Source organism: Gastrolobium bilobum, unplaced genomic scaffold (genome assembly GCF_033153095.1).
Source record: "Gastrolobium bilobum isolate Gb01-03AN ecotype WA unplaced genomic scaffold, APGP_CSIRO_Gbil_v1 utg14226, whole genome shotgun sequence".
NCBI lineage: Eukaryota > Viridiplantae > Streptophyta > Magnoliopsida > Fabales > Fabaceae > Gastrolobium > Gastrolobium bilobum.
Window position 1 is genome coordinate 45,218 of NW_026899296.1, and position 23,774 is coordinate 68,991.

Genomic DNA, 23,774 nt, shown 5'->3' on the forward strand with positions numbered 1-23,774 from the left:
GGTAAATATGACCAAAAAAAAAATCATGTTTTGTAAAATTAAATAAACTGTAAAATATTTCATATATTGTACGGATGTTTTTTAAATTTTAAAAAAAAAATTAAAATCATAAATAAAATATGTATAATTTATTTAAAAAATTGAATTTTAAATTTAAAAGAAGAAAAAATTAAAATGACATGTGTTTTTTTTAATGAAGAGTATACTAAGTAACTATGTCACTTAATATATTCTAATTTAATATATAGACATTGATTGTTTAAAAATGACACACTTGATACAATTAATACATATAGAATCCTATCCATGAAAAATTGATATTTAATTAAGTAAATAAATAATAAATAAGCAAATTAAATTACGCAGAAGTAGATTTATTTAATTCGAAAAAAAAAACTATTGTCTTTGGGTTTGATCCCATTTCACCCATGCCACATGCATATAAATAGCAATCCCGAATTTTATTAAATCATTCGCAAAAACCAATTCAAAAAGAATTTTAACATTAAGGTCAAAGTCTTAATAAATTACGTTTGATGTAATGAAAGTTATAAGAAACATTTGATTATCTTATAATTGTACTAAAATATCATTAGTAATTCGTAAGACGGTGTACATAAAATATATGTCATCTCATTTAAAATATAACACAATAATGATTGCATATATTGTAATTTCTAAACAGAAAATTTCAATTACAACTCATGCTTCACCATAAGAGAAGGAATTCTACATTAAGAAAAATACCACAGATTATTCAATATCAATTGAGTTGGATATGCTATCTTGACCAAATTTTCTTCTTACTATCCCTTTCTCTAATTCCTTGAACATTATCTCTGCTTGTGCTAGCTCTCTTGTGAGACAATGGAGCTTGAGTAGCAATGACTGGCTTCGTAGTTGGCCTTCCAACCTTTACTATTTTAGGTGGATCAGATTTCCTTGTGACTCTTCTTCTATCATGTAAAGTAGATGATGATGACATGACAAAGTTGTTCTCTGTTTCATTGCTTCTGAACTCTCTTTTGCTTCTTATCTGCTGAGTAGAATCATTCCCTTTGAACAAAATAGAACCTTGACTTATCTGGCGGTTTACTGTGTTTGAACACCTTAAAATGCGAGCCTCATTCTCACTTGGACATTCATCACTTTTGCAGCTTTTACCTACTACGTCAGGTGTTGCCTTTACTGCATCAACAGAACAATGAGTTTGTTGCCACTGTTGCTCTCGCTCTCTGTACCTTTCCTCTAGTTCCTTCATCTGCCATGACACATTGCCACATGAATTAATATATAAAACGACTCACTCAATAGATGGCAAAGAAGGTCAAAGCTCAGATAAATGATAAACATTAAACACTCAATTTATAAAGAGTTATTCAGAGAAGATTACTTTTGTAAGATATTTTAGAAAAACACATTATGTTATTACTCTTCTTAACTTACCCTGAATAGATCATAGTAAACTTCTTCTTTGGTAAGTACGAAGATTACATTTTATAGATAAATTAAAAATACATATTATGCTATTACTCTCCTTAACTTAACATGAATAGATCATGGTAAGCTTCTAAATTTGACCATGAGCAAAAAGCATTTCGAATGTAGTATAGGAGTGTATGCAACAGAAACAAATTTCTTAGGATAAGTATGAAGTACCTGTTGAAGCAAGGATTCTGAGTTCTGTTCCTGCTCTTTCAGTTTTCTCTCGAGCTCCTTGACCTGAAAGAGTATAAAGCAATAAACAACATGAAGAGAGGTCATTGAATATATACATTTATCGAAAAGACGCAGAATATTTTATTTTATGAACAACTCTAGTCATTGACTACCTTATCTTTTAGAATGGCAGATTCATTCTCTGACCCTTGCATTTGATCTTTCAGCTTCTTTTCTAGATCCCAAACCTGCTTACGTAGAAGAACTGAATTAACTTTTCGTTTAACCACACTAGTTGATCGGTCAAACTATTCATCATATGATACTGCATGTTCATAATAAGATTTTTCCAAGAAAAAAGAATTTAGAGAAGGGTGAAGTGAAGGAAGCGGATTTCCCAAAGTAACAAACCTTTTGTTGAAAACTTGCTGTCTCTGACTGTAGTTGTTCTTTCAGCTTTTTCTCTAGCTCTTTGACCTTCAGTAGAAACAAGTGTCTAGTTAGGACATGATAGTCCAATGACCCCGTTTAACCAAGGTAAAACATAAAGTTATTTTATTAAAATTATAAACTAAAATAGTCACTGTCATTTGGGGTATGTTCCATGTGGGTCTCCCAATTAGCCCATCAATAAGGATATTGGTGTCAAACTTTTAGGAATTTTGGAGCTCACAAACTAAGACCAAAACCATGTTAACCAATCCTTGTTACTGATAAACAATGTGCAGACGAATCACAAATCAATAGCAATCTCGAATAGAAAGCAACCTTATGTTGGAGAGTACAGCAGGTTTCTTCTTTTCCCTTCAATTTGTCAGATAACTGAGAAATTTGTTTTTCTGACTGGTTTTGCATGGCTGTCTTCAACTCAATCTGGCCTTCGAGTTCTTTAATCTTTTCTTGTAGATTCTTGTAAATAAGATCCTTGCTTTTGGCCTTACTGTCCATGCTTTGCAAATTTTCTTCTAGTTTCCGCATAGATTCATCTTTAATTCTGCACTCACTCCGGGCTTTTTCAAGCTATGCCATAGTGTAAAAGGAAGAAAACACAAAATTATTTATAGAACATGGAAATAGAAAATAAATTTTAATGTGTTCCAGTAAGGATCAGCAACCTACCATTGCTTTCATCTTTTGAATTTCACTTGTATCAATTTGCTTCTTAACTGGACCTAACTCGACCCCCCTCACTCTAGTTGCAAAATTAAGCGAGCTCAGAGTCTCACCCAAGTCCTGGTCTGATGGACTTATTTGTACAAGCATCAAAGTTTTGGAATCACCTCCTGCAATATGTTAAAAAAGATATGCAAGGAGTGTTACCAATACATTCCTGCAGAAACCGGATCTTACTCCTCATAAATGCACAAGAAACACAAAGAAAGCTGAACTAACTAGACACACCTAGCGAGTCTTGAAGTAAATGTGTCAATTTAGAGTTCCTGAAACCTCAAAAACGAAATAGCATCACATCATTGAAACTTATATTTACATATTAAGGTGGCCAAGGGTAAATAAAAGAAGGGAGGATATACCTGTATGGAATGTGACTACTTTTGGCTGCTAAAGCGGATATCACATCTCCAAGAGCTGAAAGAGATCGATTGATATTTTGTGCTTCCTTCAGCCGCTCCCCTTGCGCTTCAGTCTTTGCTAGTCTCTCACTACCTGCCAAATCCACAAGCCAAAGCTTGCTCTTGGTACATTCACCATTCATCAAATTTTTAGCCCTTACCATTATACAAAGCATGCTGAAAAAGAAACAAGCGATCATTAAAAAAGTATAGAAAAAGAAAAACTCGTACCGATGTAGAGGTCTAGAAATATATTGGAAAGCTTCTTATATTGTAAGAAAGAGGGAAAAATATAAGAGCACAGTACCAGTGAGATCGACTGCTATGTTCATTAACGTTATTACTTCCAACTGCTCTAGCATTACTTCCGGCCTGCAGTACATTCCACACTTCATTTATGTTATCAACCTTGGCTTCTACTACACCAGGAACATGATGAGATCCTTCAGAGACTTGTTTTATCTCCAACCTGATAACCATTTCAAGAGAAATCATTCCAGCTACTTCAGTTTCCTGCTTAGACTGAGTGATATTGCACACTCTAGCATGCTTGAAAAGGCTTTACTATACCAGAATGTCTCATGAATGGAATCAATGACAAACATAACAGAAATTACCTTTTTGATGTTTGCCCTGTAGCCAATAGGTCTCTGATTTGTTCATTATAAACCTCAAGCACACTAACAGATATGTCATATGAAAATGTTTCACTCCTTTCCTTACTAACTTTAAACAAGTGCTCAAGAGTCCTGTAATTTACTCCTCTATTCTGCTCTGTTCCTTCCATGGTGAATGTCTTTCCTGTTCCTGTTTGCCCGTAAGCAAAGATGCAAACATTGTAGCCATCCAACACAGATACTACCATCGATGAGGCATCAGCAAAAACATCAACTGTTAAAGCAAACACAGAAAATTTCCAATTGTGTAAATAATATGAATCTTGTACTCAATTCAAAAACAATGACATATAAATTGCACATGCCTTGATCATCTTTTGGTGTATAAACTCTGTCAAATCTGAAAGATTTTTTGGCGGAGCCACTTGTCAAAATTCCAAGGCATCCATCCTTTGCTGCTTCAAAATCCACAACTGTTGTACACCCAGCTGAGATTTCAACCCTATTCAGTGGACGACAACGACAGAAAACCCTAATGTTCCCTATTTTGCAAAACAGAAGCGCATTAGTGCATTTGACTTTTAGTAATGCTCCTCGGATTGGAACCAAGTCCACTTATACTATGTAGAACAAGTAAACATGACATGAGAACATACCTTTAGCTTCTTGAACTTCATTGAAGAGCTTCTTTCTCTGTGTCATCTCTTCGTTGTACTTCACTTTGAGATCTTCACACTGCTTAACTGCAAAAAGGAGATTTTAGTCCCTTAAGATGATTTGCACTATTTCAAAGCCCAAAATTAAGTACAACTATTCATTAAAAAAAAGTAGAGATTAAATAATGTAACTCAAGCATACCCAATTCCTGAACTGCAAAAACCATCTTGTTTAATTCAGGGATTGAATCAACACATTCATGCGCTTCAAAGGAAAGTTGAATACAGTCACTCTTCATCAACTGCAAAACAAATTTGGTGCAATACTCTTAAAATGTAATTCAAAGAATAATAAAAAAGTAATGATAATAACTTAAAACATAACTCCTTCCAGAATTTTCATCATTTACCTTTACTTTTTCCTGTAAACTGCTAATTGCTTCGGTCCATTTCTTCTTATCAAGCTCGTACATGCTAGAGATACACCTCAGGCTTTCAGCTTGTTTCTCCACAGTTTGATCTGAGAAGGAAATTAACAATAAAATTAGGAATGTTTTACATTTTAATAAGGTGATGATGGCATTGATATGTAGCCACATCTAACTGTATTACATTTTATAAAGACCATAAGCTATGCATTAAATCAGATCTTTAAGTTCCTACATATACACGTCAATGAATCTCATCAACTGAGTTTAAGTTAAATTTTCTGAAGACACTTGTAGGAAAACCCTGCAGAACATACCAGTAATGAGTGACTTAAATGTCACATTGTCAAGTTCCATCTGGACTGATTCCAATTGTTCGTTCGTTGCAGTTAATGACATCCATGCCTCATAGCATTCTTTTGCCTTGAGGTCACACTGCATTTTGAGCTCCTTTATCTTATTCTCATACTTTGCAGTAGATTTTGTCTGCATAACTTTCATCTGAAACATTCCAATGAAAAGTAGGAAAAGCAAAATGTTGTGAGTCTATGACGCTTCACATTTCAAACTGCCACTTATCAACTAGGTTGCACCTCTAACCTGTGAGGAAGGAATTTCAATCTGCGCATCACAGTAGTTACATTTAATGTAATCGCTTGTCACCTGTGGAACTGTTTAAGAAAATGACAAAGTAGAAAGCAAGTTGCTGAGTAACAACTACGCCAAAGGGCAATTAATCAAGCACTGAAAACAGAAATTAAAGTACCTGACGCCTTCGTTGCTCTCCTAATGCAAATCCCACTAACAACTGGGCTTCCATTTATACTTTCAAATCTTATGAGAATTACCCCATCATCCTTCACAGTCACCCTTGAATCAATCAACTGCAGTGGCTTATTGGCTCCAACAACCGCATAGATATCTAATTCAGATAGAACCTGTCATATTATTTCAATAAAAAGGAGTTGAAGCTTTTACTTGTATAAATTTGTCAAATGAAAATGCATAAAATAGTCTAGTTTGTGTGGAAAAACTAGCCTTTTCTTCTTGGATGTATACATTGAATACCCTCATTCCTTTTGGCCCATTTATATTAATGATCTCCACAAAATGAAGATCAACAACATAGTCTCCAGGAGGAAGATTATCAAATCTGTAATGAAAACTTCCCAACCGAGCTGATTGATAGATAAATGGGTAATCTCCACCCCCCACTATCTGCTCATCGGTACGCATAGCGTTGCCACCATCAAAAAATGTGTCACCCAGGAACGTTAGTCCACCATCTGCTTCATTAAAAGCATCCCCTCCGGCATTTATAAACATGAAATACTCCTCCTCTGCTTCAAAAGACATGACATTTAAAGTAAACACTTGAAGCTACAAATAACTACACAAGTATAAATCTTAAGCCCTTTCTTGATTATTGGAACAAAATGCTTCGCTTTTTCAGGAAACTTCACTGAAAGTTCGAAAATGTTGGTCTAAAATTGCGGCACCCAGATTAGCGTTCCACTTACAAACTAATTACAATTACAATTCACTCAAGCCTAAACCAGAATTCTAAAACCCCAATGAAAACTTCACTATACAATCGCCAGCTAACATTTGTGAGTACTAAGTAGAGAGAATAAACAGAAATGTGATTGGCAGGCTATTACATTTGCAGAACAACATTAGTCGCAACAGAAGATATGTTTTAAACGTAATTGGGAAAGGGAAAAGGTGAAAGACTGAATTTTTCCGTATAAATAGGGAAAATGGAACCTTTTCTAATCTAATGTCACAGTCCTGAAAAAAATAACCCCAATTTCGGAGATTCTAACCTGCGTTGTCAGATCTCGTAAACCCAGTTAGGATGAGTCTTGAATTGGAATCACAAACCATCGAATCGAACAAGGACTCGTCTGCATCTTCCATGACAGAATCTTCAAGCTCTGAGATTAGGGTTTGTGGGTACTTCTGAAAATCGTTCGATTGGATTGGGTCCATGTAAAAGATGGAGTCTTGGCAATCAAGAATGAATTTTGAGAGAAAAAGTGAGAGAGAGAGAGAGAGATGTTCGTTGTAGAAAGAAAGTTTCAGAGATAACTTTGGTGAGGGATGGGATCATTCAAATTTGAATTTAGTGACCGTTGATAGTTTTGAATAAACCCACCGTTAAACTTTTGCTCTTCTTTTCCTTTCGGCCAGAAGAGAAAATAAATCAATTTTGTATTTTTATGTGAAATTACAGTGTTTTATTATAAATTTAATTAATTGTTTTTATTTATTAAATTTTATTTATTTATTTTAATTAGCTAAATATTATAATGTGTGTTTGACTTACTGGACATAAAATTTATGTACTTTTAAAGGAAAATTACTTTTTCCTTGGCTTATATATGAAAATTTTGAAAAATATCATTTCAATTTAATTGATGTGTAACTGTAAGGTGAGTGTAAAGTAATTTTACATGTACATTGTGTTCCCAAAAAAAATTACATGTACATCCATTAATATTTAGGCACATCATTAATTAATAGCTTAAATTTAATTAATGAGAAAATGATATGATAATAAATAATGATTTATTAAAATATTAGTGGGCCAGTGTTATTTACGTTCATGTCAATTAAACACTTATTACTTTTAGATACTTACTCAACTACTTTTAGATAATATTTGGTATTTGTTTCGTAACTTTAATTGGAATTTAACTTCATTTAAACTTGTATTCCTTAATGATTAAAGTAAGGCTTAAGGGATTAATTTTATATAAACACTTTTCATATAACAAGAATAACTTCTTATACACACCACAAATATTTGGGTCCCATTGAAAAGAGGAAATAAAACATATAAGCCTCTCACACAACAAACATATGTTAATGTGGCACTGACCTTGACAATGATAGATTCAATAGGCTATATAGTAGGGAATGTCTCTTGACTTAGAATTTGATCACTTATAAGCTTCTCACACTTAATTTTCATATTGTAGGAGATAATTTTATTTTCAGTACACATATAAAAGTGTGTGAGATCCATATTATATTTTTCTCTCTAATATGGATCTCCCACATTTTTATGTGGATGTAGGAGATAAAATTATCTCCTACAATATGAGAAATATTAATCTCATTAATATATTTGTTATATATTCATAGTACACAAGAAGAGGATATTTTTTGTGCAAACACAACTACAAATGTTATAATTTGAAAACCCTTAAGATTATTAAGAATATTTCTCACATGTGTGTTTTGTTTGTTATCTAACACTTCCAGACTAGCAGACACAGACAAGATCTATTAATGTGGACTTGGATGTAAGATGTAGATTCTAATTTATGAGGGACATACCGCAACATATAGGGGTGTAAATGGATCGGTTGACCTAACAGGGGCCTACGGCTCGACCTATTATATATAGTCAAATAGAACAAGTTCAAGCCTCAAAAAAGCCTAGTTAGAAAGTAGGCCATATGCTTTCTTTTACATGCCGGGCCTATAAGCATACAGACCAGCTTATATTATATTATTTATTTTAAATAAAATAAATAAATTATGATGAATGTTATACTTACAACCTATTTTTGTTTACAACCTCTTATAACCATATCTTAACCGTTGATTTTCGTCAATCAACGGTTATCATTTATTATAAATTAATAATTAATTAATGAGTTTAATTTACGAAAATAATAACAGTTGATAGGAGAAAATCAACGGTTAAGATAGGTTATAAACAAAAATAGGTTGTAAGTGTAACATTCCTTATAAATTATTATGTTAATAATTTTGAATAATAAAGTAATATTATTTTAATTATTTTTTTAATTATTGAATGTCTAATATGCTTAACTAGGCTAACAAACTTAAGCCAAAACAAACTTAAGCCAAGGTTTTGTTTTATAAATATAGGTCAGGCCAAACTTATAATTTAAGCTTATACAAGGCTAACAAACTAGGTCAGACATAAAGTTCTTTTACTCATGTCTGACCTCTTTAAGGCAAAGTCTAGCCCAACCCAACCTATTTACACTTCTAGGCACATCTATGCCTCTATATGATGGCATAGAGATGTAGCTGTATGAATTTTGGAGGATGTTTTCTTCTAACATCCTTTTGGCCGTAAAATATTGATGTAGAAGTATGAAAGTCTTAACTATATATAGTGTTTATGACTTTAGTCCTGCGAGTTATTGACTTTACCTCTATTTTTTTGCATCCTTTTAAATTTATCTTTGTAAGTTGTAGTTTCTATATAACTATAATTTACGATGTGACAAAACTAATCTTTAAACTACGTTTTTATCTTTAAATTTGCATAACAATATTTTGAAATGAAATAAATAATGTGACATACTCTATAAACTAATTATATAGGGTACATCCAAGCTAGTTGTCAAACCCGAAATTTCTCAAATGGACGTCATCTTCATAACTGGAGAGAAAATCTCATAAAAGTCAATTCCTTTCTTTTGTCTGAACCATTTTACCACCAATTGAGCTTATGATTCAATAGTTTGTCATTAGCATCCCTCTTAATCTCTTATACGCATTTATTCTTCAATGTTTTTTTGCACTTAGAAAGCTTTATCAAGTCATAAGTGTGATTCTTATGCAAAGAATTCAGCTCCTCTTAGCTTCAATCCAATTGTCTTTGTCACTGTTGATAACTATTTCTTGAAAAGATTTAGGCTCCCCTTCAACAGTAAGGAGGATATATTTAGAAGTGAAATATTTCTGCGATTGTTGACACTCTTCATGAACTACTTAGTCTGCAACCTTTGCCTGTGGGGGTTGCTCTCTCTACTTGGTAATTCCATAATCAATATCATTTACTGTCTCTGAACCTTCAAGATCAATATACTCTTCATGGACCTTTTCTCCTCCAATGGCACAATGTGAAGAAGAAGAAATGGATAGTGTGAAACATGACGTATTCACTCTGAGTAGGTTTAACAATCTTCTTCAAGTATATAACATTCTCAATCTCACGAAATACAACATATCTACTTTTGAAAATCTTCTTCTTTAGAGGGACCAATAATTTGTAGCCAAACTCTTCAGTGTCATAACCTAAAAATATGCAAGGTATGGTCTTGTCATCAAGCTTTAACCGTTGTTCCTTTGAAACATATGCAAAAATCTTATAACCAAGTACATTTCGATGAGAATAGGGTGCATCTTGTAACACCCTGTGTGCACCCGGTGTATTAACATACATATGATATTAACCGCAACATGTTTAAATAAATAAACGCGGAAGCTTACTTGATAATTCACTAATAGTTCTAATATGAAAATATGAATAAACTTTTTCTTTTTCCTTATATATTGCAATCAATTCCATTTAATTCCTTAGAAATTGAATTTAAGCCTTATGTATATGCCTTCATAGTACCCTATAATTATTTCCAGCATTTTGTTGAAAAATATTCGTTTTAACTTCTGTTGGCCCAGAATATCCGGATATTCCTCGGGGACATATCCAGATATTGATATTCGGATATTGAACTTCCAATATCTAGATATTTCATATCAGCAATGAAAATGAAATATCCAGCTTCGGGTTAGGGTTCCAAAATTCAACCTCTTTCTCAATAAACTCTACATCTTGGATCTAATAGGCATTTCATACAACATTGATACATATTTATCATATGTAAGGTTTATATCATATATTTCATACACTTTTTTGTTACCTAAGTTATAATGTCATAAGGGTGCATACAAGTTATACATTCACAAATCATTTTGCATAGCAATCTTTTGACACATAAACAATAAAGGAAACACTTACAATGTATGAATTACGCAAAGAAACATCGTCTTGCATCATTCTAAGTATAAGGAAACACCGTCCTATACTAAGCATAAGAAAACACCATCTTATGCCTCACACAAGGAAACATCATCTTGTATGACACACAAGCAAACATACATATCAATGCATCATATCATAATTCAATTTCCAAAAACATACCATGTATGTAAACCACCTCTCTTAGAGTTTGGTGGAACAGATAGAGGATTAACTCTAAAGACCGAAAGCTTACCTCTAATAGCTTCAAACCAAAGCTTTCTTCAAGCCCAAGTAAGGTCCACAATTTTAATAGTAATACTACTCAATTTCTACCAACAACGCCTATTTCAAAGGTGAAAGTATGATTACTATATATATCATACAACAAGCATCATGCGACAATTATCATTTCTACAATGATACAAAGTGGAAGCTTACCTCACTCTCAACCAATCAAGAATTAAGGTCATGTTCCATTACTTGGTCCAATTCTTGATCTATTTGCACTAGCTCACTTGGTTCTACACTATAAACCAATGAACACAATGACTATCAAGATTTCATCTCACATCATTAATACTTAAGGTTTCTAACAACCATAAGTAATGCATAATTAAGTGGAGACTTAAATTCATAGTAAGGTGATTCTAATTGACCCCATTAAATTCTCTTATCATCATTAGAAGGTTCTGCATAGGTGAAATATCATTTAACTCAAATATAAGGGAATATATGGATATATCACAGTGCTATATCTGGATACGTATATCTGCATACCATATCCGGATACTTCGCATCAGATAGTCAGAACAACAACTAACACAAAATGGTGACCATTTTACACCAAAACTCAACACTCTCATTAACCTAACATGTATTTCTACACATGGGTTGATACTCCAACTCACAAGTCATGGAATCCCTAATTTTCCATAACTAACTAATGCCATTTTCATGAAATCCAACAAGAAGGGTTATGATATTTACCTTGGGAGCTTCAATAACCAAGAAAAAAGGGTTTCCTAGCTTTAACACTCCTTTTCTTCGCCAGCCCTTGTCAAGTCTGAAAATGGCCAAACTTGTTGGGTTTCCTTTCTCTCAAATACCACTTCTAAGGGAGGGGAATGAGTGAGTGTAATGGTAGATAAAGATTGTGAGTGTTCTCTCTTGTTTCTTAAGTGGGTGATGGAGCACTATGGGATGTGAGGTGAATAAGTCTTCTTCGGTGGTGGAGGAGACACACATATGGGAATGAAGAGAAAAATAAGGCAGAAAGAGTGTTTCTTGACTACTTTAAGTGAGCTCAAACATCTAAGTAGGTAAAGACTTATATATCCCGTTCATTTAACTTTCTTCCAATCTTGTCATTTTGGCTTATAAAATTAATGGAGTAACATCCATTACTTTATTGTTAAGTTTCAGATAATTTTGTCTACTCGCATTTTACCCCAAAATTCTCACTATTCACATTTTTTTTTCAAAAGTGATTATAATTCATTTAATCAGACCTTTCATCTAATTAATCCTTAGTAATCATGATTAGATCCTTCATCAATTCGTAAATTCATAATTTATAGGTTAGGGTCATTATACATCTTTTCCTCTCCATACTCTTCCTGGAATATCTGAGCCTAACAAAGCTGAGGGAGATATATTCATCGAGTAGCAAGCAATACTAGCTACTTCTCCCTAAAAGGATTTTAGCAATGCAACCATCTTCACCATACATCTAATTTTATCAACAATTGTGTGATTGTACCTGTCTAGTACCACATTGTGTTGAGGGGTTCTAGAAATTGTTTTCTCACATGTGATGTCATATTTGCAGCAATAACTTTCAAACTCTTTTGAGATGTACTCTACTCCATTATCGGTATTTAGACATTTTAAGAGTTTCCCTTTTTTTTTTCTATAATGACATGGAATTGCTGGAAATACTGGAACACTTGATTCTTATATTTTACAAGAAACAACCACATCTTTCATGAAGTATCATCAATAAAAGTAATAAAACATCTATTATCTCCTAATGATGGAAATATTGGAACACCTTACGATTTACTGTGATTTTTAGTTTTTGAATCTCCGAGGGATTTTGTTAAATTGTCCTCCCTTTTTTCTCTAATTCCTTTCATTTCATGGCAAGTAATTGAATTCATACGACGTCGCATGAATTTTCGATACTGAGATGTTGCAATTTGCATATGCACTTCTTGTAAGTCTCTGTTTTGATCATACAATTATTTTAGTGTTTAAAAAAAATGTTTTTTCCCTTTTCAATTGGAAAGTTGGAATGCCCAATTCTTTTACACGTGTGCATGATAAATTTAGTAAGCTGTACTTTGAATAATATTTGAGGAAGTTTTGGTAAAGTTTAATCGATTAGTAAAGTGTTGTATAATGAGTCTTAACTTTCTTGTTCCAATAGGTAGATACAGAATTAAAGTGTGAACTCTGCGCTTTACTAGATTACAATGTTTCATTCATTTTGTTTTTTGTAATTTACTTCTTTTTGTGACTCGTCTCATTTTATTTACAATTACAAGCTAGATGTGTTCATGGATTGGATCTGGATTTTATATTTGGAAACTCTTTAATTCACCTTATCTTGTTTCTGGTTTATATTATGATTTTCTCAATGCAAGTTGAATTGGGCACATTGTTGGCCTCCTTGGTTCTTGTTGATGGATTTAATGATGTAATGACATGACCTTTATTGGAATCTTCCACTATACCAAATTACCAATCAACATTAATGGGTACACATAACAATGTTTAAGTTATCTCCCAACTCCCATTTCAATTTAAACCACAAACACCCCTAACTACAACCAAGACTCTTGATACCACTTTGTTGGGGCCAAACAAATAGATCAAATGCAAATTAAAATAAATAACTCAAAATAATATCATGAACAACAACAAAACAATTGGCACACAAGACTTTTGACGTGGAAAACTCAATTTGAAAAAAAAAAATCATAGGACATTTATCTCCGCCCAAATCTTTTATTATCCCCAATTAACCATATTGGTACACATACACAATGCTCGAACTACATTCCATTTCAATTACATCACAAATACCCACAACTACTAATCAAGGCTCTTTATATCACTTTGTCGGGGGTCAAACAAACAGATCAAGAGCAAATTAAAGTAAGCAACTAAAAATAATAGCAACCCAATCGACACACAACCTTTATTCTAGGGAAAAAATTCTCGAACTTTTAATAGATATATATATATATATATATATATATATATATATGCATAAATCTTCCATTATCACCAATTAATAATAATGGATACATATACATAATATTTTCTATCTAATATAACAATAAAGAAATCAAAAAACATCATCTGACATATAGAAATCAAGGGGGAAAAAAGGGAAAGTCATAAGAAAAACACTCCATATGGGAAGAACATATTTGGTTCTCTAGAGATCTCCAAATCATAAAGTGAACATTGGATATGAAGCACTATATATCATGAAGACGCCGCTAAAATTTGAGTTTATTCTGACGAAGTCTCACCGTTGAATTTGTTGGAGGAAATTTCTTTTCTTTTTCTTCTTTTTTTTCTTCTCTATTCGTCTTATCTCTTTTTCATTCTCTCTCTCGCGGTTGCCGCTGCTTATTTTTCACACTCTTCACATCCTTTTTTTTCTTTGTTTTTTAAAAAATTAGGGTATCAAAACTAATGAACCATCGACCCACAAAATTAAATGAGAATCACGGAGCCAACAATCTGCACCAAATTTTCTGGCTGAAATAATATAATGCAGGTAAAGATCATGGCACAAGTTGTCGAACTCGTGCAAATTAATAAAATCAGGTTTGTGAAAATTTGTAGTAGAGCATCAACCTGAGTCGTCTTTCAAGGAAATCGCAAGGATTAAAATCGTAGATTAAAACAGAAAATAAAAGGGGGGGTTTTGTTCATTTTGAATAAGAATGAAAATAGAACGTAAAAATTAAAATTGAAATTCGTAATTAAAATAACAACCTAAGGTTAGGATTCATAGGACGTCTTTCCTTGGATAAAAAGATACAAGAATCGTGATTTATCTCAATTGAATCAGAATCCTTGTTTTCAATTGAGAACCTTCTCTAAGCGATCGCTTAGCGTTTGATCAAATACGGTGCTTCTACTCATACAATCACAGAGTATTAGCCCATTTGACTTAAGGTCATAGGGTTAATCAATCTAATCATCAAATCTGATGATTAATCTCTTTCCATAATCGCAACCACGAATCTCACATTGAATATCCACAATCGCACGATATCAATCTGAGTTTGGAAGAGAAACAAATCTGATTTAAAGGAAAGGTTCAGATCCTCTAGACTCTTCCATGGAATCCATTACCCTTAGGTTGATTAAAGGTTCTTAGCCTCGCATGGCTAAGGTAAACATAATTAAAAATTAAAAAGAAGAAGAAGAAGAAGAGATGAATAACAGAAAAATGTACATTGTTCCTTCAAAGAAAAGCCGTCAAACGTACAAACTCCAAAACGAAGAATACCGACAAGTTTCCTAAACGAACTTTTTAACTCACATCATAACCGGGTTAGGTTTAACTAATTTCGACCCACAATAATAAAATAAACAAAACCAGAACTAAAACAATGGCTTTGAACCTTAAACACATTGGGTTCTAATTTAATTTACAAGTCCAAACGTCAAAATAAATTTCCAACAAAACACGTCTATCTCGGGCTCAGGTTTAGACCATCTTCCCGTCCAAATTAGGATTCAAGGGCTGAAATAGAGATTGTAAACCTTTCTGTTAGCTGCAAAACACAACAAGAACAGAGTCAATCTGACATTTGTAGTGTGAGATATGACCAAAATACAAAAATAGTGTAAATTTGAAAAATTCTGACGAAAATCAATTAAACCCAGTTAAAATCTAGAATTCTAATTTGATCCAAAAGACCTTTATTTAACTCAAATAAATCCTAAAAATACTAACCAAGAGTAAAAAATAAGTGTAACAAAATATGCGTTATCAGATCAATAAGCCAATTCCTTTTCCCTTGCCATTTTACTTCAATGTGTCAAAGGCATCTTTTGCATTTTTGTTCTATAGTTTGGATCCTTTTTCTCTTTCCCTTGTACACTCGGGTTGAACCAACTTCCCCTCTCTTGCTAAGTAATTTCAATGGATGAATTTCTCAGTTAATCTGCGGCTCATCATCACAATCACAAAGGATATAAGACATTAGTTATGGTTCAATGTCTTATTACTCATTTTCTCTTTTGAATTAAAATGTTTGTAGACACTTGTGCTGTCAATTCTTTTCCACATCTTATTAACCTTTCAACATGGGCGTTTCTAAAGTGAAAGTGGGAAGAAGTAGTCGTAGAAAAAGAAGAGTTAAAAAGGCAATAATGGTTGAGAGACTTCTAGGTAGGAAGGAGGTGGCCTTTCAGAATAATCCATGCAGGCATGTGAATTTTTCAGCATCTCTATTATACTACAGACAAGGTATAGATTATTTTTCAGATTCCATATTTATATCTCTTGCAGACCACAGTATAGCAAAAAATGCCTCATGCACCTTAAAAAAAATTTCTTTTTCTTTTAATTTGTTATTTCTTTTCGCTATCAAAGTTCCCTAGGGTTAAAATTGCATCAAAGCCTCAGCGTAGTAGATTACATTATGAGAAGCACTAGTTTAAAAAATGTTCAATACTTCATTCCCAGCAAAAATATATATTAAAATATTACTATTTTAATAAATAATTATGAATATAATGTTATTTTAAAATTATTACGAATCTATAGCACTCACTCATATCCAAATTATGTGTAAGTTAGGCGTGACTCGCGAGGCATTCACGTCTAATTTAAGCGTGACTCGTCTGGTGTTGACATGTGGCACAAAAAGTTAACAGTTTAACCGTAAAACTTCAACATGTAATATCTTTTGACTCGGGTATCCAAATCAAGTAATTTTTTTTATTTCACATAACTTTTTGATATCTACGTAATGACACCTCATTTGAAATATTTTATCTCTCACAAACATAGTTTGAATTTGTGACAATGGTACCATAAAAACGTTTAAACTCAGAAGTCTATGTAAATAGTTCCAAAATAGCTATATATTCGTAGTTATTTATTAAAACAATAATATTTTAACTTTTTTTTGCCCTTCAATCCCTTATCCCTCCGATATAAAACAAAACTCGGCTTCTATTTGAATTAGACTTGAGGAAATTATATTAAATAAATCTAGTTTAAAAAAAATCGACTACTTCTATCCAGCAACATTAAGGCTATGGGCTTCTTCTAACATAGTGTACTTTTTCACCTTCTGTTCTAACCATGCAATAGAACAGAGGTAACTTAAGGGGGTGTATGGTAGGATGGAAAAAAAAAGTTGCCCTAAAAAGTGGGATAGAAAAAAAGACTAACCATGTTTGATAGGAGCGAGAGATAAAAAAGTGGTTGGAATATTTTGTACCCATCAAATTTTTTTGCACATAGAAGGCTACTGAAAGATGACTGCTGAGGAGATGCCATGCGGGAGGAAACTGATAAAAAAAATTTAAGACCAAAACGCCCTTATTTTTGAGCCCTAGTTTATGAGATTCAGTCCTATTCAAAATGCAATCGAGGGTAATTTTGTATTTTCGGTTCACATTCCCATCAATATTCCTCAGTCAACCAAACATAACAATAGTAAAATTCATCTAATTTTTTCGGAAAATTTTTGACCTATCAAACACTTTTTTTTAACTTACCTGGCAAAAAATTCTTCATACCATATTCTTAGCAAATTTTTTTTCTTGGTAAAAAAAATTTCTCGTATACCAAACGCTCCCTAGCTTTTAAATGTTTTTACTTGAATTATTGACTCTAAATGTCATAATTATTTTACTTTTCCTATCCGAGATTTCAAATGCGAACACTAACACCACACCTCTCTTGGAATTTCCTCTCATTTTAAAATTTAACTAATGTGAAAAAATTTGTATTTCTCTCTTTTTATCAGATATATTAAATAGATTTATACAAAAAAATATATATATATATATTAAATAGATGTAGTCTTAACAAAAAAATTACAAAAGAGATAAACACACAGACCTATATATATTATTTTTGTACAAAGGCAAGGCAAATATAGAAGGGGGAAATTTGCAGTAGAATATAAATAAATAATTGAGAATGTAAAATTTCATACTTATATCCAGAATGGAAAGTAAATACAATTTCTAACCCAAAAAAAATAAAAAGTAAAAAGGAACAAGGATGGTTCCTAGCCTCACCACATCACAGAACAGATTCACAAGCAAGAACCATCTGAATCTGGTTCCTCTTATACTCTGTTCACTAACTCTAATCTAACCCATCGAATCCTCGAACTCAAAGATCAAAATCAAATGCTGATGACGTCCGGGAAGCAATCCCAACAACAGCAATCTTCGTGGCACACCCTCTTCTCTCTGCGAGGATCACTCCTAACCCTCGCAATCGTCACCCTTCTCTCCTTCACCTATCTCTCTCTTAAATACTCCACCCCTGCACCTCAGGTACTTTTTTTTTTTTTTTTGGCAAAACCCCATTTCAGAATTTTCGATTTTTCAATGGTTTCTTGATTGCCCCCTTTTGTTTTTGGTTTCCTTCCAAGGTCTCCGTTACGAAGCTGGTCGATGCCGCAGACGATGCGGCAAACGAAGAAGAAGAGGGAGAGGAGTTTTCGGATATATATCACTCGGCGCGTGTGTTCAAGCTGAATTACGCGGAGATGGAGAAGAAGTTCAAGGTTTATATATACCCAGATGGGGATCCCAACACGTTTTATCAAACGCCGAGGAAGCTCACCGGAAAGTACGCCAGTGAGGGATATTTCTTCCAGAACATTAGGGAGAGTCGATTCCGCACCCTCCATCCCGATCAGGCACACCTCTTCTTCATTCCCATTTCGTGTCACAAGATGCGTGGCAAGGTATGTTTTACAATACCCACATTTCACTGCATTTGCAAGGTTGTGGCTTTTTATTTTTTGCTGCCACTTTATAAACTTTTGCTGCTTAGATATGGGAAGGTAGAATTCCATGCCTATGTTGTGTTTGTTACTTTGTTCCTCATGTGCCCAGAACTTAGTTTTTGCTTGTGAGAGTTCTTTTCTTCATCTTTCTATACAGTGATGCTCCCCCTCCCCCTTTTTTCTGTATGTTAATGATTTGTTAGTGTGTTACTATGGATTATTAGCTATAAAGGAAATAATAAGTAATTAAAAAAGATTTACTATGTTTTAGCCTTGATGGTTAAGTGTCTGCTTCTAGGTGGAGTGTAGTCACATTCTCATGCTTGTATATTATGCAGGGCACATCTTATGAGAATATGACCATAATTGTACAAAATTACGTGGAGAGCTTAATGTCCAAATATCCTTATTGGAACAGAACCTTGGGTGCTGATCACTTCTTTGTCACTTGTCATGATGTTGGAGTAAGGGCAACAGAAGGACTTCCATTTCTTGTGAAGAATTCTATTCGAGCAGTGTGCTCCCCCAGCTATGATGTTGGATTCATTCCACACAAAGATGTTGCTCTCCCTCAAGTACTACAGCCATTTGCTCTTCCAGCTGGAGGGAATGATATAGAAAACAGGTGAATATTAAGATATATGCTCTTTCCACTTAATGAGATTGTTACACTCAAATTAGTTGGTACTGATTAGGTTTTTGGGATCAGAAGTTTGTTGTTTAGGTGATTTATCATCCTGCTTGTCGAATTGTTTATTAATCTTGTTATGGTCACTCGATGAGTGTGATGTAAATTACTTGACATTTCTCAGAATGTATAAACACCTTTATCTTAAACTTGCTCACAACCCACAGGTCTTTAGTTTCTATAATAAGCTACTGTTGCACTTCAGTTTCAAATTTTCTTGTAATCTGTTATTACATTATATACATTGTGGATCATAATATCTTCCATGGAGTACACACTACTCGCAAAGACATGAAAAATGTTAGTGTTGTTCATGACTTATAATCTTCATACGTGATAAAATGCTTTTGAGTTTCAGACTTTCAGTGTTGCTATCCTATCCAAGAACCTGATTTTTATTACTTTCATTTCATGTAGTTTGGGTTCATCTGCCACCGACCCTAAATAGTTTGGGATAAATATGTTGTTGATGTTGACTATTCATTTCATGTAAAATGATAAGATGAAGTGATAGAGAATTCAGTTTCCAAACAACAGAATTAGTAGAGATACTTTTAATAGATATTGCCGCGACCTTGATATATTGTTTGTTCTGTAAGATCAATAGACAATGGTTCTAAAATGCATATTTATTCATTCTGAAAATTTTATAAATATGTGCTTTGTAGGACTAATCTTGGATTTTGGGCTGGCCATCGTAACTCTAAAATTAGAGTTATTCTTGCACGTGTATGGGAAAATGACACCGAACTTGATATTTCAAACAACAGAATTAGTAGGGCTACTGGGCATCTAGTATACCAGAAGAGATTTTACAGAACTAAGTTTTGTATATGCCCTGGTGGTTCACAGGTTAATAGTGCTCGAATAGCAGACTCTATCCATTATGGATGCATCCCTGGTAAGAGTCATCCTTTCTGATGAATCCCCCCCCTTAATTTTATAGTTGCGTACTAAGCATCTTTAAACTGCATGCCTATATGACAATGCAAGTATATATAAACTGAATACTTGTTGCCTAATGGTTTTTGTCATGTTTCATGGATGATATGAGATGGGTAGATTTGCCTAGGATTTCTCTTGTGTTGGTGTTAGATGCCTGGGTTCCTTTATGCTTATGGTAAAATATGAATTATATTGTGTCTATTGAGTAACATTTGCAAACGCTATCCTTGTCTAGACTGATTAACCTTTGGTTGCTTTTAATTTTATCACTCCTAGGATTGGAATTGCTAGTTTATTGAGGTGTGAGTATTGAATGTCTGAAATATGGTGGTTTAATAATCAATTAATCAATAGGCTTCTAGTATGTTCAACTTCAAAAAGCAGATTTCTTAATTGGAATGAATAATAGATACAAAGTTTTTATCAGTGTGTGTGTGTGTGGTGGGGGGGGGGGGGGGGCAGGGTGTTTTGTATTGTGAAAATACAAGAGGGAGTGTCAGGGATCAAATCTAGGACCTTCCACCGAAATCCCACCCCTCTGGTCCAATCACCTTAGCTAAGGTCGAAGTACTATTGTATTGGAGGGTGATAATGAAGCTCAAATTCAGTAGAATCCACCTAAACATATTACACTTATACTTTGGCCCAATTTGTTGGCTGCATGACCACTACAATAGTTGTTGTTTGGCCAATATGTTTTCCCTGGATCTCAAAAGAAATACATTTAGGATATTGTGAGTGACATTTGAACTGTAACATACGGTTTGAATAAATTATTGTTACATATTATGATTTTAACTTCGATGCTCTGGCTTTTCAGATGGCTGTATGTGTCTTTTGGACAACCTTGTAACTGACCTAAGTTGTTAATGTTGTTTTGCAGTGATATTGTCAGATTACTATGACCTTCCTTTTAATGATATTCTTGACTGGAGAAAATTTGCTGTCGTACTCAAGGAGAGTGATGTATACCAGCTTAAACAAATCCTCAAAAATATATCGGATGCTGAGTTTGTTGAACTACATAATAATTTAGTAAAGGTAGAAATCCTCTCATTACTTTATGTGGAATCTATATATGAATGAAATATATTATTTTTCACATTTATATTGTGTGGCATTCGAACGTGTATGTGTTGCTCCCTTTGCTTATAGTTTAGAAAATCTTTGAATGCTAAAGTTTTTTTTTCTCTCTAGAATTTCTTGTTATTTATTTTGCTTGAAAAGCCAGCTGAATGTAAAGTTGGAATAGAAATTTTAAATATAAACAAAAAAAAATAAAAAAGAAAGAAAGGAATACAAAAAAATGGACCCCAAATATTTTAGTAATGGTGGTTGATAGAATTTTTCATTGCCAATTGAATTATTTGTTTGATATGGTGGAACTCACAAGAAAGTTCTGTCATGTTATATCAGGTTCAGAGACACTTCCAATGGAATTCGCCCCCAATCAGATATGATGCCTTCCATATGGTTATGTATGACCTCTGGTTACGCCACCACACAATCCAATACTGATATTAAGAGTCATTCTTGTTTTTTGTATACACCTTACAGTTTTAGCAACCCAGAGCACTGTAAATAGCTACATTACAGTTTTTGTATGACAGCTGTTTCATCAATATTCTTGCACCCATTACATTTCTTTATTTATTTGTTGTAAGACTCTTTCTTGCGATGAAAATACAGCTAGGCCGAGGCTATTAAATTAGGGCAGGTACATAGTTGTTTAAAATCCAAACTAACTTAAACCGGGTTGGTTTGGTTTCAGCTATAAGTATAACAATTATATATTTTATATCACAGTAAATCTATATTGATGAGTCGGTTTAATTTTTAACTATGAGTTAGATTTTGTTTTTGTTTTAAAGAAATGGGTTTAGTTATTGAAAAATTAAACCTCAAGTTAGGCAACCCAATAAAGGCCCTCTCGTTTTCTTACAATTATGTACCTGTTTGGGAGTTTTTAATTTTAGCTTCTTTTTTTTTTTTTTTTTTTTATAACCAGAAGTAGAGTTAAATATAATTTTATAAAAAAATTTATCATAAAAAAAGCTTGTTTTTATAATGAAAAAAATTAAAAGCTCCTCGAGAGGAACTTTTATTAAAATGTATGTTAGTTTTTTGGAATTTTTATATTTATTTTTCAATTTTACCTTTATTAATATAAATTTTATCATTTACTCTAATAATAAATTATTTCATTTTCCTCCTTTCAAAATCCTAAAAAAAATATTTACATAATTATTTTTAACTTTATTTTTTAAGTTATTTTTTTAACTTTACTTTAAAAGTAATTTTTAGCTTAAAAAAATATGTCAAACCGGCTCTAACTAAAGAAAAAGTATTTTTGCTTTTGCTATAGAACTTTTTTTGTCACACTAGGATAGAAATAAGTGGATTTCATTAGAATAAGAAGAGAGAAAAAAAAATTAGCGAAAGATAATTAGATTTATTCATTTTTATGTGAGTGCAACAAAAAAAAAATAAAAATATTAAATATATTAAATAATGGGAAAAATGTCTCTCATTCAATGAAAGACAAAGTTATCTCACTAACTTGACGTCGTATTGAACTTAGGGAGGAAATCAAAATAAGTTATTTATATTGAACCTAAAATAATATTTAGGGACGAAAATCAAAGTATTTTTGTAATTATAATTTATTTCAGGTTTAAAATAGTCTTTCTCATTATAAATTTTTAATCTTTCAACCCAAAACGACGTCATTTTGGTAGTAAACGTAAATAACTTATCTACATTCATTCTAGAAACATTAAAGTCTTTTTTAAAGGGCTTGCCTACTCTCATATTGTAGGAGAGAACATATCTTTTGCTAAGACATAAAGTGGTGGGTCCACCATTAAAAAAGAAAAAAGAAATAAAAAAGAAAATGACAACACAATTATCGAAGTGTAATATGACATAAGATACTAGTCTCTTATAATACGAGACTAATATTTTCCTTTTTTAAAATACCCTATATTTTTTTTACCAGACTCCAAAACTATGAAGATAATTTTACATGTTGTTGTTGCAGGAGACACTTTAATTCCTTACATAATTAGCCATAATATTACTTTGAATCTTTCACAAAATGAAATGGCCCTTGTGATTTTGCCTTTGAATTGTCTCGCACACAACTCAAGCCTTCAGCCTAGAACTGGTTTATGGCAATTTTTTTAAGCAAAAAAAATTAATTTATTGTAATTTAAATAAAAAAAATATGAATTTATTACTGTTTTTAAAATATTTATGTGTGTATTGCAATGTCTCACGCCCTCATTGGACGTCACAGGTCACGCTCCATGGAGGCGTCACCTCCACGTGAGTCACGCCTAAGTGGGGCATAACCTGCGATGTCAAATTTGGACGTGATACATGCAATATTGATGCCCAGGACG

At 32.9% G+C, this 23,774-nt stretch overlaps 2 protein-coding genes across 2 annotated transcripts; one reads left to right on the plus strand and one right to left on the minus strand.

Moving 5' to 3' along the window:
• Nucleotides 1–781: 781 nt before the first annotated feature.
• On the minus strand, nt 782–6,923 carry LOC133289334 (kinesin-like protein KIN-14R). Its single transcript, XM_061487250.1, has 19 exons — nt 6,758–6,923; nt 5,970–6,271; nt 5,698–5,869; nt 5,532–5,602; nt 5,249–5,432; nt 4,914–5,023; nt 4,706–4,805; nt 4,504–4,590; nt 4,213–4,389; nt 3,848–4,121; nt 3,538–3,699; nt 3,192–3,407; nt 3,061–3,098; nt 2,779–2,942; nt 2,428–2,679; nt 2,071–2,136; nt 1,833–1,907; nt 1,660–1,722; nt 782–1,261 (listed from the first exon to the last, which is right to left on the minus strand). Exons 1-19 carry the CDS (start codon nt 6,921–6,923, stop codon nt 782–784), a joined length of 3,159 nt encoding a protein of 1,052 aa, XP_061343234.1.
• An 11,066-nt stretch (nt 6,924–17,989) lies between these two features.
• LOC133289333 (probable glycosyltransferase At5g03795) lies at nt 17,990–22,009 on the plus strand. The gene is made up of 6 exons (XM_061487248.1): nt 17,990–18,279; nt 18,378–18,695; nt 19,076–19,362; nt 20,094–20,326; nt 21,254–21,411; nt 21,787–22,009. The coding sequence occupies exons 1-6, from the start codon at nt 18,130–18,132 to the stop codon at nt 21,886–21,888; spliced, it is 1,248 nt and encodes a 415-aa protein (XP_061343232.1). The 5' UTR covers nt 17,990–18,129; the 3' UTR covers nt 21,889–22,009.
• The last annotated feature ends 1,765 nt before the right edge of the window (nt 22,010–23,774 follow it).

What these genes read in the sequence shown, in the direction of transcription:
- LOC133289333 (XM_061487248.1), top strand. Translation starts at nt 18,130, where the DNA reads ATGCTGATGACGTCCGGGAAGCAATCCCAACAACAGCAATCTTCGTGG. An exon ending in GTCACAAGATGCGTGGCAAG is followed by an intron (nt 18,696 to 19,075) that starts GTATGTTTTACA and finishes TATATTATGCAG; the next exon opens with GGCACATCTTATGAGAATAT. An exon ending in TACATAATAATTTAGTAAAG is followed by an intron (nt 21,412 to 21,786) that starts GTAGAAATCCTC and finishes ATGTTATATCAG; the next exon opens with GTTCAGAGACACTTCCAATG.
- LOC133289334 (XM_061487250.1), bottom strand. Translation starts at nt 6,923, where the DNA reads ATGGACCCAATCCAATCGAACGATTTTCAGAAGTACCCACAAACCCTA. An exon ending in TACGAGATCTGACAACGCAG is followed by an intron (nt 6,272 to 6,757) that starts GTTAGAATCTCC and finishes CTTTTGAAGCAG; the next exon opens with AGGAGGAGTATTTCATGTTT. An exon ending in TTTACTTCAAGACTCGCTAG is followed by an intron (nt 2,943 to 3,060) that starts GTGTGTCTAGTT and finishes AACATATTGCAG; the next exon opens with GAGGTGATTCCAAAACTTTG.